The sequence below is a fragment of the Brachycentrus maculatus genome, unplaced genomic scaffold, assembly GCF_059751285.1.
Source record: "Brachycentrus maculatus isolate JH-2025_06_01 unplaced genomic scaffold, ASM5975128v1 h1tg000614l, whole genome shotgun sequence".
In the NCBI taxonomy this organism is placed as follows: Eukaryota; Metazoa; Arthropoda; class Insecta; order Trichoptera; family Brachycentridae; genus Brachycentrus; species Brachycentrus maculatus.
The window spans coordinates 123729-142692 of NW_028281352.1; the positions used below are offsets into that span (position 1 = coordinate 123729).

The window sequence follows — 18964 nt, forward strand, 5'->3', positions numbered from 1 at the left end:
CATACGGTGTTTGAAAATGATGCGGAATGTATCGAAACGTGTACCAGATAGAAATAGTGGTATTTAGTAAAACTTAAACCAAGTAAAACTTAAATTTAAAATGCATAGATTTTACCACAAAGTGACTGTCGAATCAGTTACTGAAATCTAGAATGATTTCTTACCAGGACCAATAAATCGTCAGCCTTATGACATAAAGCCGGGATTTTCTTTACCTCTTCTAACCTCCACTTTCCCCATCATTATTTCATGGAAAAGTTGGTGACGATCATGCCTCATGATGAGTCCCAGATCTCCTCCCCTATCCAGAAGACTCGGGCAGGGCTGACAAATATAAGATTGCTGGAAGATCCTCAATCCAAGAAGAAAATAAAAAACGTTTTATACTAACAAAAGTAATAAAACAAAATAAAAACAAAATTATTTGTTTCCTCGTTCACATTCGTGTTTCAAATCAAGGCTACCAAGTTAAACAAAACATAATTGTATTATATAATAATAAAATGATACGGCGTTTTATACAAAATAATAGTGATTTTGTATCATTAAGTATATTATTGTCGTTCAGATAAACACTACAACATCCACGACTTTTGTTTTATGAAATAATATGCACACACATAATATAAATCATGCATATTATTTATATTTACATATATACACACTCGTCCATCATCGAAGTAATGGACAACTTTATTTGATAGTACTAGAATAAATAATTATGAATAAAAAGTCTTTGTGTAATTAGTATACGGTAAATAAAATCTCAAAGTATTTTTTATGAGATAAAATTCATGTTTAAATTGTTTGCGTAATTATAAGCACACAGAATGATTCAAACAGCCCATTCCATATTTCAACTATTTTTTCGAAGATATGAGTTTAAAGAAAGTTTATGAAGAATTTAAAACATTGCCAAGGGTATCTATGCACATATACATATTGTTTTAATGACGTCACAGTTTTTGGGATAATAACAAAAAATACAAAAATAATTAAATAAAATTAAACTATTTTATAAATTAAATCAGTAATTTCAACGCCATGATTACTCTTAAAATTTAAGTTTAACATGGTAAATACCACTATTTCTCAAAATATATAAGTGACATTTTTCGATGCATTTAATTTCATTATCGAACACCACATTGAATATTGATTTTGAATGCATCGAAACGCGGAAAGATCAAAACTTAAAACAAATTTATATTACCTCAAAATGACTACCAATGTTCTGGCATTTTTATTTTTCTTTCAAAATGATAAAAAAGTATTGTTATTAGGATTATTATAAAATTTTGAAAAAAAAAACTTACTTTATTTATAAATGGTATTTAAATTTAATTTATTCTCTTTGCTCCATGATACAAACGCTAAATCGTATTTACGTATAAGTACATATTTACTTATAAATGTACAAAAAATACTTGAATATCGAAAAAAAATAATTTAAAAACGTATGTATAATTTCTATGCATTTAATGTCAAATAAAAAAATATCATTGATAAGAATAAGAAAACTAAATAACAAAATAATAAAAGGTAACTATCTCAAGAAAATGTTTCCAACAACTTATACTAAAAAAAATATGCTGCTAAAAAAAAAGTTTGTGTAGTTTCCGAATCACCGTGCAAATTGAGATGCGAGGTTTTAATGAAGTATTCGTGGGAATTTTTATTCAGCGGAACAGTCACAACATTGAAATGGCCGAGACTGTCAGATCAATTCCGTAGATCGAATAATAGATCTATATTAATGAAAAGTTTTCTATAATACCCTGTGTAATCCAAACCCAACATGCCGGAAATTGAATTAAAAGGCAATTCGCCAAGTTCTGCAATGGAAACAAAGGATAATAATTCACTAATGCAAAGTGAGTTGAATTTTATTTTTATTTATTAAAATATCATTATTTTATGTAGTTAAATCAAACACAGATTTATTGAGTCTACTAAATTGTATGTTTAAAAAAATATAAATTTTAAAATGGAGACAATTGTTTCGTCTAGTTATGGCATTTTCAAACAAATGTCAAAAAATCTGTATTTGATTTAACAATTAATGCATTAATTAAATTTAAAAAACAATTAATGTTTTAAAATATCACCTAAAAACCGCTAATTTCCGTTTGAATCTTTATGTGAGTGAAAACGTATTTATCAAACCCAATAACACAATATTTTAAACATTATTGATTTGCAATTAACTTTATGGAATAACGTGATAATTTTAATATACAAATAAAACAATTGTACTAAAACAGTTTTAGGGTTTATTTATCGATTTGGAGTTTAATTTGTAGAACTCCATTTTCATTTACATATATATTAAATATTAAAATCACACAATGATTTTTAAATACTATTGTTAAATAATGAAATACAATTAAGTAAATAATATTCAATTTATAAAAATATAAAAAAATTGTGGCAGTTGTTTCGCCTTGTTATGGCATTTACAAACTAATGTCAATAACTTTATGGATTTATTAACATAAACACGAGTTTATATTTTAACCTGTTGATGAGAACATATGTACATAATTTTTAAAACTAATCGTGTTTGCATTGCATTAATAAACTTAAAATGCGATCTCAGACAAGTATTTTATTTTGTTTTTTATTCATATGTTTACTCGTATATACTCCACGTTTACAGAAATAATTTAAGCTAATTTGGCATAAAATTTGACAAAATATTTAGAACTCGATTTAACGTTTGAAATTCGTAGATAAAAAGTTAATAAAATAATTATTTAAATCGTTTTTGCTATGAAGACAATGTCACTTTTTTATGGCTTTAATTGCTGACATACTAATTTGATAGATAACTACTACCGTGACTAAATGAACGAAAAAATGGGAGGTTAAACTGAATAAATACTAAAAAATCTCTAGGCTGGAATAATAAAACATTTACCTCCATATTTTTACTTATCTGTAGCTTCCGATTCAGTTGCTACACATTTTTTCTCACAATTACTGAGTAGCATCGTAATGTATACCTACTACTGTTGTTAATATAACACAATTAGAACAGTCTTTATTATTTATTTGATAATGCTTCAACAAGCGATGTTATTATGACGAAAATCAAATATTTAATATACAGGTAGTTCAAAATTTACGTACTCAATAAAGATCCCCTGATTAAGGGAGTACCGATACAAGTATATTATTTTATATTTGGCAAGGTACGGTATAATCAACATACCACCAAAGGGTTGTATGTAACCGCTTTCCCTAAGGGGTAGCAAAGAGAATACAATGTCACACCACTTGGTCTTTGCTAACTATTTTGGCTACAAGCATGCATCGCCCATATACATTATTTTGACTTTATTTTGAATCTACATTCAAATACCAATGTAAGAAATTAGCTGGAAATTTATGAAAGTAAGTCATAGATATAAATTCAAAGAGAGAAAGAAGTAACAAAATGAAAGAAATACTTTTTTAATGGAAGAATCCGCAAAGGCTCTACTTTATATACATATAGGTTTGTTTGCAGGTGGGATAGTAAGGAAAGAGAAGGTGAATGTGTAAATATATCGCAAACACCCAGACTAATTGAAAATAAATATTTCTTGATTGTTTTTGCAATTGACGGGAATCGAACCCGCGTCACCAGTTTTGCAGTCGAGTGTCTACCCTAATACGACACAGGCGGCGCCTACCGTACATGTATATATTTTTTAATTATAATACCTTAAAATGTGCATATGAATTTTTTAAATGTCGATTATTATTTGTACTGCTAGATGTTATCTTATCTTGGTAGTAGTTTGGTCAAATATTTAAGCAAAAACAGTAAATCAACCCTAAGTGACAGGAAAATACGAGAAGTCTTAGTAAGATAAGACAGCAAATACTTTTATTAGAGGAAAAATTAAAAATATATTTTTCTTGTAATTATTCATTAGGCTCTTGAGATATTTTTTATTTGATTCCACTAGAACACTTGACCTGAGGATCATACATCAGCCTAAGATATATTTTTTACGATGATTATAATCACCGTAAAAAATTTCATTGTATTTTTTTAATGTGTTCACCCGTTGTGGGACATAGGTTTAACTTTGAGACATTGGGGCATAATATATCGTCATATTATTTTTTGACATCTCATCAAAGATGAAGAAGAATACGGAAGTCTGGGCATTTACGGGGCTGACGACTGTCATAGGCTGGTTTAAGTCATCACTTTACACACGTGTAACATTCACCAATTCTACCCATTATTGTTCCTTGTAAGTTCTGTATATATGAACCAATTTTGAAACATTATTCTTGAATCACTAGAACATCACTAGAGACATCTATTGGTGAGATGAAAAGAAGCTTTTTATTGAGCAGAAACTCTTTTATTAGTATGTGAGGTCCGAATCCTGGGTTATAATCACACACATCGCTCACTCCTTTCAAGAACGTCATAAATCAAAAAACTTGATTTTTCAGGAGAACGTTTTTAACGTTTGAAAATATAATACAATGTATTAAAAATAAATATCAAGCCACTTATTGAACTTTTTAGTGTGCAACAGATATTTTTAGGTAAAACCTGAAGGTTTTTTCTCCATTTGAAAAATATTTAGTATATTTCAAAAAATAATTCAACAATACATTTTGTTCAAAATGCAAAAACAACACTTTCTGCCCTGTAGCGGGTAAATATTAAGTTAAAAATATGCCTCTTTTGCTGGGACATAGAACATTTTCTGAGCATTCCGAAAACACGCACAACTGAAAATGGACGATTTTTGATTTATGACGTTCTTGAAAGGAGTGAGCGACATGAGAAACGCCAGAAAATATCATTTTAATTTTTATTATTTAAGCTTATAATTTGACCAGATAATTTATTTACAACATTTTGAGTGTGTCCAAATACTAGATTATCTCCAATTACAGGAGTTATTCAAATAAAAATAACTCCTGTAATTGGAGATAATCCAGATTTTGTGAACAAGTATTTGTACACACTCAAAATGTTGTAATAAATCTTGATATTTTGATTTAATGACAATGTTTTATTGTTCTTTTATATTTTTATCGTCAATTTGTGACAGATTGTCAAACTCAGATGCTCAGAACCGATGTTCGAAACACTTGCCCAAGTCCACAACCCTATTTTAATTTTTTTATATGAGTATGTAAGTTTTTTTTTTAAATTAAAGATATAATCATTTTTTGCTAAAATCTTTTATGGACTCCTAGTATTGAACAGTTTGAATCTAAATTTATTACCTGAAACAAAAACTCATATTACAGAAACCTTCTAGAACTCCATATATTATTAATACTTTAGACGGCAAAATACTAGTACATATTATAAAAAGCAGTACCTATGTATATATAATTTAATTAAAATAAATTTTTGCAAACGCCATCTATCTTTAATATAGCAATAATGGAAAATTTACATAATAATATTGTAGGATGATTACTAGTCACGGAAAAGCTCAATTCAATCGCTTATTTGAAAATCTTTCAACAGATGGAGCTAAGCGCTGTAGAAAATTGTCGAGAATTTTCATGTTTGTACGATAGGGCGGTGCGCAAATGTGACAATGAGCAAATTTCCATGGTAAAACATAAAAGTAATAGAATTACCACGAAATGTATATATTGTACATATATTTTAAGTAGGGGGTTAGATCCGGTCAGTCAAAATGCCAGTAAATCTGTTATTTCACTAAATACGGGCCAATCAAACGATGAATCCTTTGGTTAATATATCGTTAGTTTATTTCCTAGACGAGCCTGAAATATTAAAAAGGAATCAACTTAGGGTAAGAATTTTTGTCTTAAATCGTATTAAATAAGAGAGTTTGCTTTCACAGATCCTTACGTTTTCCGTACAAAATTCCAAATTTAATTTTAAAACCCCTTGATTTATTTATATTTATTTTCAAATCGTATCAACTACAAAAAAATCTACATAAATAAATCACTGAGTTAGAATCAGTGAGTCAGGGAACAGATCAAAGTTCGTGAACGAGAATCACGCCAAATTGGGAACCGATCATTTAATAAGTGCATATGGAGCTAGAGGTGTGACTGATGAGTGACTGTTACTTTTTCGGTTGCCCGATTGGGATATTATTTTTTGATTTTCTCAATTTATATTTATTTCCAGCTTATGTTCTTTATGTCAAATTGTAAAATATATTACAAACCATCAATACGCAAAACCCAACCAAATCCGGACACTGATTGGCGTTACTAGCTTTAAATGATCGAATCCAAAAACCGAATAATGTAACAACTTTTGATACGTTTTTTAATTGAACGGATCCGGTTATTTACGAACAAATCGCAGGTGATCTACATACATTTATACAAATGTTGTATAATATCGGCACAATATCTGCATTATCAACAATGTAACAAATCTTGGAAGTAGGTTTGTTACATTGTGTTGATGACGAAATGTAGTAATGAAGAATTTTATTTGATTGGGAATAATCATTGAAAACATATGTGTTCTAATAAAGTGTAATGCTGCGATGATGGTAATTACAAAGCGTTAATGAGAACTCGCCGACTCAAATTCATAACGATTTTTTTTAGATAAATATCGTTATGTGTCCTTTTTTAGAATATATACTGAAAAAAAATTAAAAAATTAACTCTGTACCTCCCAATAACTCTTTTTTTGCAAACCATATATTTATTTCAAAGAAAAACTTATTTTTTCAATACAAAAACGGTACCTATTTTAAACAAAAATTCAATTACGTCAAATGTTAACTGATTTTAAGGTCCAGCATTCTTAATGTCGCTTCATTCATCCGGCGACCACCGGAGAGGTCACATGTCTCTTCACGACCGATTTTTTTAAAGAATATACACATCTAAGAGATTTTTTTTTAAAACTGTTTTCCTTGCAATAATTCTTTCATTTTCGAAACCATATAATTATTTAAAAGAAAAACTTAATTTTCCATAACAAAAACGGTGTTTTAAAAATAAAATCAATTACGTAAAATGTTACCCGGATTTAGAGAAAATTTAGTTGCGATTTATAGTATATTGGGCCTTAAGTAATGGCAACATTACAGAGGAGTGAGATTCTTGGATTGTTGATAAGAAGCTACTCATACATATGTGATGCAGAGATTTTCAGATCATAAATCAATCTCAACCGGACTAAGTGGTTATCTACCAAGTCAGTCAAGCAGTTTAAACTCGTTTTTATGTAGTTACGTCTTTTACATTTTCCATAGTTATTAACAATTATATTTAAGAATTTTTCAGTTAAAAATTTTCCTGAAGAGTAAAGTTTGCATTCCAGTGAATTTCATATTAATAAATGGACAGAAGTAAAAGTACGTAAATATATAATCATTTATTTTTTGTATTTTAAATTATTTGTTTTGTATAATATTATTACTAAACTGAATATATAATATATTGTAAATTACTTCTATAATATTTATTCAATATTACCCTGGACTGGTACCTGAAGCCGAGGTCTGATCACGTTTACTTCATCTGTTAACGATTAAGATAACTTATTATTAGATTAAAACCAATATTTTTAGCTTTTCCACTTTTTTATTTGACCAGCGACCGGGTTTCGTCGTTACCGACATCATCGGTAACGTCATCGGTAACGGTAACGTCGGTAACGACGAAACCCGGTCGCTGGTCAAATAAAAAAGTGGAAAAGCTAAAAATATTGGTTTTAATCTAATAATAAATTAAAAATGCAATTCCATCACGAAGTGTCAGTGGATAATATAAATCGATTAAGATAACGCTACGTTTATATGATGCAGTGCCCTATGCACCATTGGGTGTCTATGAGGGCTTGAAGAATAACTATACCCGGCAACGTGTTGCTGTGTCTCAGTCAATAAAATAGAAAGCACATATTTTAAATAGGTACGTTTTATTTCACAACGCTTGTGAAAAAATGAAATTTTTAAAAATCTTTGAAAAAACAATGCAATTGAATACTCTAAAAATATTAAGTGACAGAAGCTGTCAAGAAGCATTCTGTCCGCCATGAACAATATTTAGTATTACATATGTTGCTGTTGCTTTCAACAGATGGTGCTGGTATTGCGGTCAATATTTTTTTAAACATGTTTTTACGAGTCATACACATATAAAAACCCGCGAAATCAATTTAATTTTAATATTGTGTCTACACCACTATAATTTTCTAAATATTTTTAGCCTTGGTTGAAATGAGAAATAAACTGCTAAACAAACTTTAAATTTCTTTGTAATTTAGTATGGAGAATTGTTTTTGACCAATGCATATTATGTACATTAAAAAAAAAATACTAATGTAAAACACTTGTATATGACTACTTTTTCAAAAACTGGTCTTATACAAGTGTGTTATCGTTATATTTAAATCATCATAATTTTCCAATAATAATAATTAAAAATAATTTAAAATAATTCAATAAAATAAAACGAGATAATCCAGATTTGTAAACAAGTATTTGGATACACTTAAAATTTTGTAAATAGAAAATAAATGTCATAATATTGTACATATGAAAAGAACGATAAATTTTCAATGAAAAACAATTTTCCGCTATAGGAATTTATCAATTGTAGATTATTTCACGACTAATTTCATGTCTATGTGAGATGAATTGAAAATAATCTGCGAAATCTAATATGTAGATAAATATATTTTACAACTTTTCATGTAACTTTTATACTCCACATAGATAATACAAAATGAGGGAGTAAATATTTGACATGTGATAATAATGATTACACACATTGTCCATAGGTTGCTTGGGTGAAATATACACCAGATGGTAAGATAAACAAATCATAAACAAACCAAACATGTATCACTCTATGCCAAAAAAAAATGTTGTCAATATTTATCTGCATAACATAGATTCCCAGTGCATTTTCAAGGAAATTGTCAATGTTTGACAATCCGCTTAGGAAAGGTAGGAACTTTATACTACTAGCATTATACAAACATGCATATTTTATTTGTCCAAATGGTGGATGGTGCAATTTGGTTTGTAAACAATGGCAGAATGTGTCAATGATTTCTTCTTCTGCTCCGTCATAGTTATCTTATCCAATGCTGGGTAAGGTGAGATTACAAAGGATTTCTTCAGATATATAACTCTTAGCCATTGCAAGTCCTGCGGCATGGATCAACCTACCCTCAAAACTGAGATGAGAGTATGAGAATTGTTTTTTACATGGCTTTATTTATATCTCAACGTAGATGGAGAAGAATATGGAAGTCTGGGTATTTACAGGTCTAGTATTAGGCTGGTTTAAGTGATTATCCTTAAATTGACACCCACTCACATTCTAATTCTTGGCACCATCTAGCGTCGAGTTGAGTAAATACTTTATTTTGCAGATGCCTTTATGAAATATTTGTAAGTTCTATAAATATTCAGACTTATATATTCTTCTTCATCTATGTTAAGATACCAATATAAATAACTCCTAAGTGGACAAAACCCAGATTCGAATACAGAGATTTGAACACTTAAAATACAGAGCTTTTTTAATTTTCAGGTAACATTTGTTTCTTAACATTTTTCTAAGGGCTAACAGGCATTTTTTCCCTGTGTCATAATTATTTTGACAAAATATTAACGGTTTTATTTTCTCATATTCCAGGGCTGCGAGGGGCATTGCGGGGAGGGGGAGATACATGGCAACAGGTGGCCGTGAAGGGGAGCGCAGAGCTCCTAGGCACAGCGCTCATAGTCTCCATGGCCTGCATGGGATGCGTGCCCGGCTGGGACTCCGGAGCGCCCCCGCAGCTACAGTACTCTCTCAGCACTGGACTAGTGGTCATGTTTGTTGTACAGGTAACTTACTTACTTCAGCCTTCTTCTTATGTCTTGTATTGAACAAAGGCCTCCCTCTTGGACTTCCACATTTCCTATTGGACGCGACTCTCTTCCAGTGAAGGCTCGTCACTTTCTGTTCCATATATCCAAACCATCTCAACATAGCTTTCTTAATTTTATCGATAATACTTATATCTCAGCCTTGCATTTTTTTCCATATATCACAATTTCAATATCTATCATACATCGTTTTGCCACATATTCGTCTAAGGGATCACATTTTGATTGCATTCAATTTACTTTCATCTTTCTTTTGCCAACTCCATGCTTCACTTCCATACATAAGGGTTGGAACCAGGACTCCGTTGTGTAGGGCCAGTTTTGCTTTCACTGATGGGTTTTTATTTGCCATAACTGATTTTAGTGGACCATTCACTCTGTACCCAGCATTAACACTCTCCTTTTTATATTTTTATCAATCTTTCCATCCATAATCAATCTTTTCCTCTTTCTAATGTTTTTATTTTTTAATCTTTTTCAAAAACCATTATTTCGGATTTGCTAACATTCATCAATAAATCACCTTCCTTGCACGCATTGTACACTTTTGTCACCAACGCCTGCAGGTTTTTTTTCTCTACTATAGAAGCACAGCATCGTCAGCATATACAGTAAAATTTTTCATTCTAGTTCCAAGATTTAAATCTTTCAGTTCTTTCATTCGTTCATGAAATTTTATTTTCATACTTAAAATTTTAATAAACAACATCAAAACTTTATTTTTAAATCTTAAACGTGTGAAAAATATCTTCCACATCATATAAGCAGTTCCAGTTAGGCATTTTTCTTGATTTAAATTTTATAACTGTAATTATCTGATAAGTTTAATTGACTTAAAACAAGGCTTACGGTTATAAACTGCTGTAAATAGTAATAAGTAATATATAAATAGTAATAAGTAATAAGACTTGTAATCTTTTTATTTCAGTTATTTGGGCATATATCAGGAGCTCATGTAAACCCAGCGGTGACACTATGTGCTGTACTGTACGGAAATATCTCCCTACTTGTAGCAGGAATATATGTCATAGCACAAGTAGTCGGAGGTATTCTAGGATATGGAGTGCTACTCATCATCACCCCGGATGAAGCAATTCAAAATGCAACGTCATTCTGTGTCACCTTGCCCCATTCCACTCTCTCACCATTACAGGTACTTGTGCATAATATATTTTAAAAGTGAAACTTCGTTTCTACACTCTGCATTACATATCGCTCACTCCTTTCAAGAACGTCATAAATCAAAATACTTGATTTTTCAGGAGATCGTTTTTAAAGTTTGAAAATATGATACAATGTATTAAAAATAAATATCAAGCAACTTACTGAACTTTTTACTGTGCAACACATCTTTTTAGGTAAAACCTGAATGTTTTTTCTGCATTTGAAAAATATTTAGTATATTTAAAAAAAATAATTATATAATACATTTTCTTAAAAATGCAAAAACATCACTTTCTGCCCTGTAGCGGGTAAATATTAAGATAAAAATATGCCTCTTTGCTGGGATATAGTACATTTTCTGGGCATTCCGAAAACATGCACAACTGAAAATTGACGATTTTTGATTTATGACGTTCTTGAAAGGAGCGAGCGATATGTCATATACAGTTTACGTAAATGCACCGCTTGTAATGCTTGTTAATGCATAGGGAACCAGCAGACGCTTGCATATTATACTGCACATTAGCTACATAAACACCTTTTAACATTTTTTAGTTAAAAATTTCCATTGTGTGAAATTGAAAATTGAAACCAAGGGAAATTGAAGTGACAAGTACAAAAAAAGTGCGAGTCTTTAGAGAACAGAAAAAAGCAAATCAACCATTATTATATAAACCATTATTATTATTATATAAAAGCATACCTTAATGTCCGCCTCCGTAGTGTAATGGTCAGCACGCTCGGCTACCGTTCTGGAGGTCCCGGGTTCGATTCCCAAGGGGGGTAAAATAAATAGAAGTGAATTTTTCACTGTCATATTTATTCAATATTATCCTGGACTGGTACCTGAAGCGGAGGGCTGATCACCTTTCCTTCATGTGTAAACGATCAAGATAACACTGCGTTTATATGACGCAGTGCCCTATGCACCATTGGGGTGCGGATAAGGGTTTATTATTTTTATTTATTATACCTTAATGAAATGAAATATTTATTGCATCCATGAATTTCCATTTTCTTTCTAAATAACCATTTTCTATTCCTGAAATAATAAAATCGTCAACAAATGCAAAGAGAGCAGTGCATAAAATAAAGAGTTTCTTTCTTGGAAAGTTTCACTTCTAACGGGCAATTCTCAATCATATTTTTTAATAAATACCCATATGCAACATAAAAGACCCCTTCGTTGTTATCAGGAAATGTATAAAAACATTTTTTCTTAATTGTGCGTCAGAAGCGGGTCACATATAAGTATGTTTTCTTTCGGAATCGTCCTGTTGGTTGTTTACGGATTTTAATGTAAGCGCAAAATACTACATCACAACTGATAACAACGAAGTGATTCAAGTGATCACTTCAAATCGCTCACTCCTTTCAACAACGTCATAAATCAAAAATCGTCAATTTTCAGATGTACATGTTTTCGGAATGCCCAGAAAATGTACTATATCTCAGCAAAAGAGGCATATTTTTAACTTAATATTTACCCGCTACAGGGCAGAATGTGTTGGTTTTTGCATTTTGAAGAAAAGGTGCTGTTTAATAATTTTTTCAAATATACTTAACATTTTTCAAATGGAGAAAAAACATTCAGGTCTTACCTAAAAAGATATGTTGCACAGTAAAAAGTTTGATAAGTGGCTTGATATTTATTTTTAATACATTGTTTTATATTTTTAAACTTTAAAAAAGTTTTTTGATATGTGATGTTGTTGAAAGGTGTGAGCGAAATGGAAACACTACACTATTCAGGATCAGGTATCAAGCAATATACCCAATGACCCATATTTATTACAAATATCTCAGCATTCTTGAAATAGGAGAGTATACCTTTCAATGATATAGTGTATTGATAATGTAGATCAATAATATAGTGTATTATATGGAACAATATGAGTGGATTGATCCTGATAGCTAATATAAGATAAGTGAAGTGTCAGTATCCATTTATTTTTTACTAGCTGTAGAAAGCGCACACTTTTAATGTTTTATTTCACAATGCTTATGAGGCAGTGAAAATATTATAAATCTAGAAAACAGTAACCGAAAACGTAGAAAATGCTAAGTGACAGCAGCTGTCAAGAAGCATGCTGTCCGCCATGAGCAATGTCAAATATTGAGTGTGTTGCTGTAACGTTCAACAGATGGCATTGCCATTGCAGTCAAAAAGCAGTTATTTTCATAAAAAGTGTATATTAAAACCAGTGCATATTTGAATGCGATGTTGCTTCAAATTTTTTGAGTAATCGGTGAATAACTAGAAAATAAAAAAAAATGACAAATAAACTTACAAATGTTACTTGAATTTATGTAAATTATTTTTAAGATTAGTATAATTAACTTCATGACAATATATTTACAAATTTAGGTTTTGAAATAGGTATCAAAATCTTTAGAAATATGAGTTTAAAAAGCTATACATATAATCTTTTTACATAAAACAATTTTATTTTCAGGGTGTTCTGGTTGAGATTCTGGTCACCAGTGTGTTAATACTATTAACATGCTCTGTTTGGGACGTAAGGAATAAAGATAATACAGATTCTACAGCGCTGAAATTTGGCTTTACTGTCGCTGTTCTCAATTTGTGTGCTGTAAGAAACGTTTTATGTAACATATGTACAATATATAAAGAGATATTTTCATAATAAACATATGTAAAACACATGTTTACAGAGCTCTTACACTGGCTGCAGTATGAATCCGGCACGATCCATGGGGCCGGTAGTTTGGACAAGTCACTGGGACCAACATTGGGTAATACTGAAGGGTTATTCTTCTTCTTTAGCTTTCTGTTATTCACTGCCGGATATAGGCCTCTTTCGTATCCTTCTATTTCCTGTTTGCAGCCAGATTCTAGCCCCCAACCGTTATGTCGTCGGATCTTTGGGGTCTTTGAATGCCTCTTTTATTCTCCCAACCATCTCTAAAATTTTGAGGTCCATCTTGTGGGGTCCTGTCTTGCAATATATCCCGCCCATTGCCACTTGAGTCTTGCTCATGTTCCAAGATCCAATAATAATTTAAAGTAACGACTGATATGCAAATATATGTCAGCAATTCAAATATGCTCCAAAAAGCATGAGCAGAAAGACAGTTGCTGACTGATGCCAAAGTCTGGAAGGTGTCCTATCTGGGGCATGTGCTTAAAGAAGTATAATCTATTGCACCTTTTTTTAGATGCGAGTTGCATTTATCATTAACCTTACTCATTATGAATGTAAGGTTTATAGATCATTAAGTGGATTTTCGTTTCTTCTAATTAAAAAACATGTTTTTTTTGTGTGGGGAAAAGAGACTCACACTCAGAACTTCTCTGAGCCACCTCCAATCCACCCTTATACTAGTTTGTATATTTCAGACACTGCTAATTTGTAGAGTTCCTCATACTACCCAAGTTGCCATTTGTCTATTACATCAATTCATATTTCTAACCATAATGAAAAGTATTGTTTGTTAAATTGACTTCTAGTTATAAACCAACATCTGACCAATGACTGCTGAAAACAAAGTCAAATTTTTACCCACTACCCTTTAGATAATTTAATCATCGCAATGTTGCAGGGCGGTTTTTTCATCAACCCCGACCCTAATTATACTCAAGACAGTCTGCCTCCCGGCCCCCAGTATACTATTCACAAGTAACCGCAAACCCGATTCCCATCTGTTCAAAGTTTTATGGCATCCCTTGCGCTTTACCAAAAGTAAGCAAATAGAACGCTTACAAGAGTCTCCCGCTCTCTACCAACAGTATGTAAAAGATTCTTTTAACCATTTCCCGCAAACAATGTGTTCAGACCACTTTATGATTTCTAGATTTACTGGGTGGGTCCGCTGCTGGGATCCACGCTATCGACTCTCCTGTATTGCGCTCTGTTCCGGAAATATGAGGCACCTTCGTTACCGAGGGAACAAGAACCACTGAGAGACATGGAAGTGAAATCCTCCATTGGTGTTGCGTAACCAGTAAAAATAATAGCATCAAGATTTTGATACAACACAGCATAGGTGAAGAAATATATTTAGATGAATATTTGAAAGTCTGTGCATTCAAGATGTTACAACCTTTAATGGCTAACTGGTCTAAATAATAATAAAATTTAATACAATATTTTCAATGTATGATATTTGAATGGTGAAATAAAGAATGTAATATTGAGATAAAAATTATTAATAAAATTGAGAAAAGTGTGTTGAAATGGTTTGTTAATGCGAAACGAATGAGTGAGGTAAGATTTGTAAAATAAATTTATTTAGAGGCGAATGTAGTTTGAAATCGGAGCAGAGGAAGTTTATTTTATAATTCAATTGTGTAATGTGGTGTTTCAATCAATAACTTTTAAGGTATCAATAATTTCCTCTACCGCAATTGCTGTAGGAGCATAAACTTTTAACCCTTAAGCAGTTCGCAAGATACGAGGTTTATTTGAAAACCTATCCAGTCATTAAGTTCAACTACAGAATTTGTATTATAATAAAACAAATTCTATTTCTATTTTATTTGACCAGTGACCGGGATTCGGAAAATAAAAGTGGAAAAACTATAATGTTGTTTAATTTATTATTAGATTAAAACCAATCTTTTTAGCTCTTCCACTTTTTTATTTGACCAGCGACCGGGTTTTGTCGTTACCGACATCATCAGACTGGTCTGATGTTGTCGGTAACGACGAAACCCGGTCGCTGGTCAAATAAAAAAGTGGAAAAGCTAAAAATATTGGTTTTAATCTAATAATAAATTAAAAATGCAATTCCATCACGAAGTGTCAGTGGATAATATAAATCTATTACAATGTTGTTTTATTATATAACATGCAGTTCCAACAAGAAATGTCAGAACGAACGTTAAATCTAAGAATTTGTATTTGTGATGGATGATAATTGCTTCATTAACAGTATTTTGATAGGGACTTGTGAAATAAAAATAAAATCTACTATGTATTTGTTTTGATCCATACTTATCCAGATACCTTTCCAATGTGTCTGACTTAATCCAAATTTATGTCATGATTCGCCATTCCTTTTTCAAGTCTGTTTAAGTTCTGACGTTCTATGTTTAAGTATTTCAATATCTGGTAAATTTACATACACATATGGCTAACAAAATGAAAAATTATTTGAACAAAATAGCTATATTTGAAATCTTCGATACTAGAATTACTCATAATAAAAATGCTGAGATATAAAAAGCCATTTTATTATAATAAGAACTATCTACTGTATGTATTTCTCGACATTACAGACATATTGAAAAGTATAAATTAAATCATTATTCATTTTTGTTACAAAAAGTCCTAACTGACAGTTAACAAAGAACTTAACACATTATAATTATTAACCTTCCCCTCCCAGTGATATGTATTTACTACAACTCGACATTAAAAATGAGAATATTAATATAAAATATAACAGATGTTATATTTTATATTAATATTCTCAGATATAATATAATATTATAAGATGCTCAGAATTTTTGTATGCCTCCGTAATATAATAATGTATTTCATAAAAGTCTTACAATATAAAGTAACTCGTTTGCAGCGATGGAGATAAATAATTTGTAAAAAAATCGGGGATAGAATCACCAATACACAAACGTTTCTCAGTATGTGCGTGCGTGCCGTGCTTTGCGTATATGTGCATGTCGAATCGTGTTTAGAACGCCAGTAGTGCGCAGATCGCCTGACTTGGCGGTCGTGTCGCTACGCCAGCTATTGGGCTACTTGCTATTTAATATTCTCAATATTATTAATATTTAAAGCATTTACTTTGTGGTTAGTCATTTTTACTTATTTATTTTTTTACAAAAATGTTAATAAAATTAGTATATAACCACTCACCGAGATTTTTACGTCTACCGGTTTCGAGACGTACCCGTCTCTTCGTCAGGACAATCACTAACACAGCATGCAAACAATACTACCCTTCACCACCATAGCACCATTTACACACTCAAAACTACACAAAATGTCTAACACATGCGATTTTTGGTCGACCCGAAGACCAACATGCACTATAGTTTTCAATACAGACATGCGTTACGAGCCGAGGTTAAACGTATATTAATATACGTTTAATACTATAGTGCTATAGTGCATGTTGGTCTTCGGGTCGACCAAAAATCGCATGTGTTAGACATTTTGTGTAGTTTTGAGTGTGTAAATGGTGCTATGGTGGTGAAGGGTAGTATTGTTTGCATGCTGTGTTAGTGATTGTCCTGACGAAGAGACGGGTACGTCTCGAAACCGGTAGACGTAAAAATCTCGGTGAGTGGTTATATCCTAATTTTATTAACATTTTTGTAAAAAAATAAATAAGTACTTGCTATTTATTTATTTTTTCGTTTTCAAATACTTACCAGATTTAACATTACAAATTTTTTACATTTCAACTATGGTCAATAAAAGCAACATTTAGAAATATTTACATGTATCCCATTTTTAAATCACATTTTCATATGGTGTACAAAATACATGTCACTGTTGCACACGGAAGTTTTTTATCACCATAATGGTGGAGACTGACCGGAGCATTTCGTCGTAACATAAAGTTGTAACATCGCTCACGGCGAGCATCACCGAGCATTTGAAACTATGGATGGAGCACTCGGCTCGCTGTACTGACTGCCTGAATGCTCGCGTCGTAACGTGTTACGTTACGACGAAATGCTCCAGTCAGTCTCCACCTTAAGGGAAAGGTTAACTAAAGAGATATGTAAATATATTATCAATATTTGAAGCATTAACTTTGTGTTTTTCCATTTCATAACTTATAAAATAGCTTTCTGTTGAAACTCATCTCAACAGAGGCCAAAAAGGTATTAAGATGAGAATATGGATGTCTGGGTATTTACAGGATTTGAGACCTGCCATCGGCTGGTTAAAATAATATATTTATGCACTGTGACATTCACCGTTCTACCCATGATTGACAACCATTTACAAAGATTTGAACACACTCAAATGATTAAAAAGGCTTTTTTTAATGGCTGTTATAATATACGTATTATCAGCGTATTCCAAAAAGTCAATCCATGTAATTTTGGTAAAGAAGTTCTATGAATTGGTTTCTAACATTCGATTATACAATTACTCCAACATCTTAGTTAAAGATTAAAATCCTTTTTTTTCTGAACTTAATATCAAGATTCAAAATGATTCATAAATTATTTGTGTGTTTCATGTCAATTCAGTAAAAAAATGACTTAAGTCTGTTTTTGTATGCTCACAATACATATGCATACAGTAAAAATCTGTTACAAGAAGAATTACAATTTAGAACAATGGTAATTAGTAATATTCACAATTTTCATGGTCCGAGAAATTACTATTTGCAAAAAATTGCGGCAACAATTCAAAATTTAACATATTTCATAATTTGAAAATTTCTTGATCGAATTGAATAAATTCTTATTCAACATTTTCAGTTGGCAACACTCGGATTTTTTCCTAACGGCTGATATGAACCCAATAAATGTTTCTCTTAGTCCATATGAACACATTGTTTGCGGGAAACGCTTAAAAGCGTCTTTTCCATACTGTTGGTAGAGAGCAGGAGACCCTTATAAGCGTTCTGTTTGCTTACTTTTGATAGAGCGCGAGACACCAAAAAACATTGTACAGATGGCAATTAGGTTTGCGAATACATGTGATTAAAAAACTATGGGTCAGGCGGCAAACTGTCTGAGTATAATTACAGTCGGGGTTGATGAAAAAACTGCCTGACAACAGTGTGTTAAAAGTTCAAAGCTGTCTAATATTTTTTTTTTTTATTTTGTTTAATAAAAAATTTCCACTTTCATTTTTAATTGGAAATTGTGTAAATGAATATTTTTTCAAAATCCTCTTCATTTGAAATTCGAATTAACGGACTTTTATTGTATAGGATTTGTTTACACAAAGATATTTTATATGTAAACAATAAGTGACAGGTCACAC

General features: G+C 31.3%; 1 protein-coding gene across 2 annotated transcripts; it reads left to right on the forward strand.

Moving 5' to 3' along the window:
- The first annotated feature begins 1689 nt into the window (after positions 1-1689).
- Positions 1690-15559, forward strand: LOC148301062 (aquaporin AQPAe.a-like). 2 transcript variants are annotated; one of them, XM_088273864.1, is made up of 6 exons: positions 1690-1874; positions 9628-9821; positions 10792-11016; positions 13484-13621; positions 13704-13784; positions 14844-15559. In XM_088273864.1, exons 1-6 carry the CDS (start codon positions 1799-1801, stop codon positions 14988-14990), a joined length of 861 nt encoding a protein of 286 aa, XP_088129990.1. In that variant the 5' UTR covers positions 1690-1798; the 3' UTR covers positions 14991-15559. The 2 variants fall into 2 exon arrangements, with proteins under 2 accessions (XP_088129990.1, XP_088129991.1); XM_088273865.1 differs by lacking the exon at positions 1690-1874 and adding an exon at positions 8865-8930 and having other exon boundaries at positions 14844-15115.
- Positions 15560-18964: the final 3405 nt, after the last annotated feature.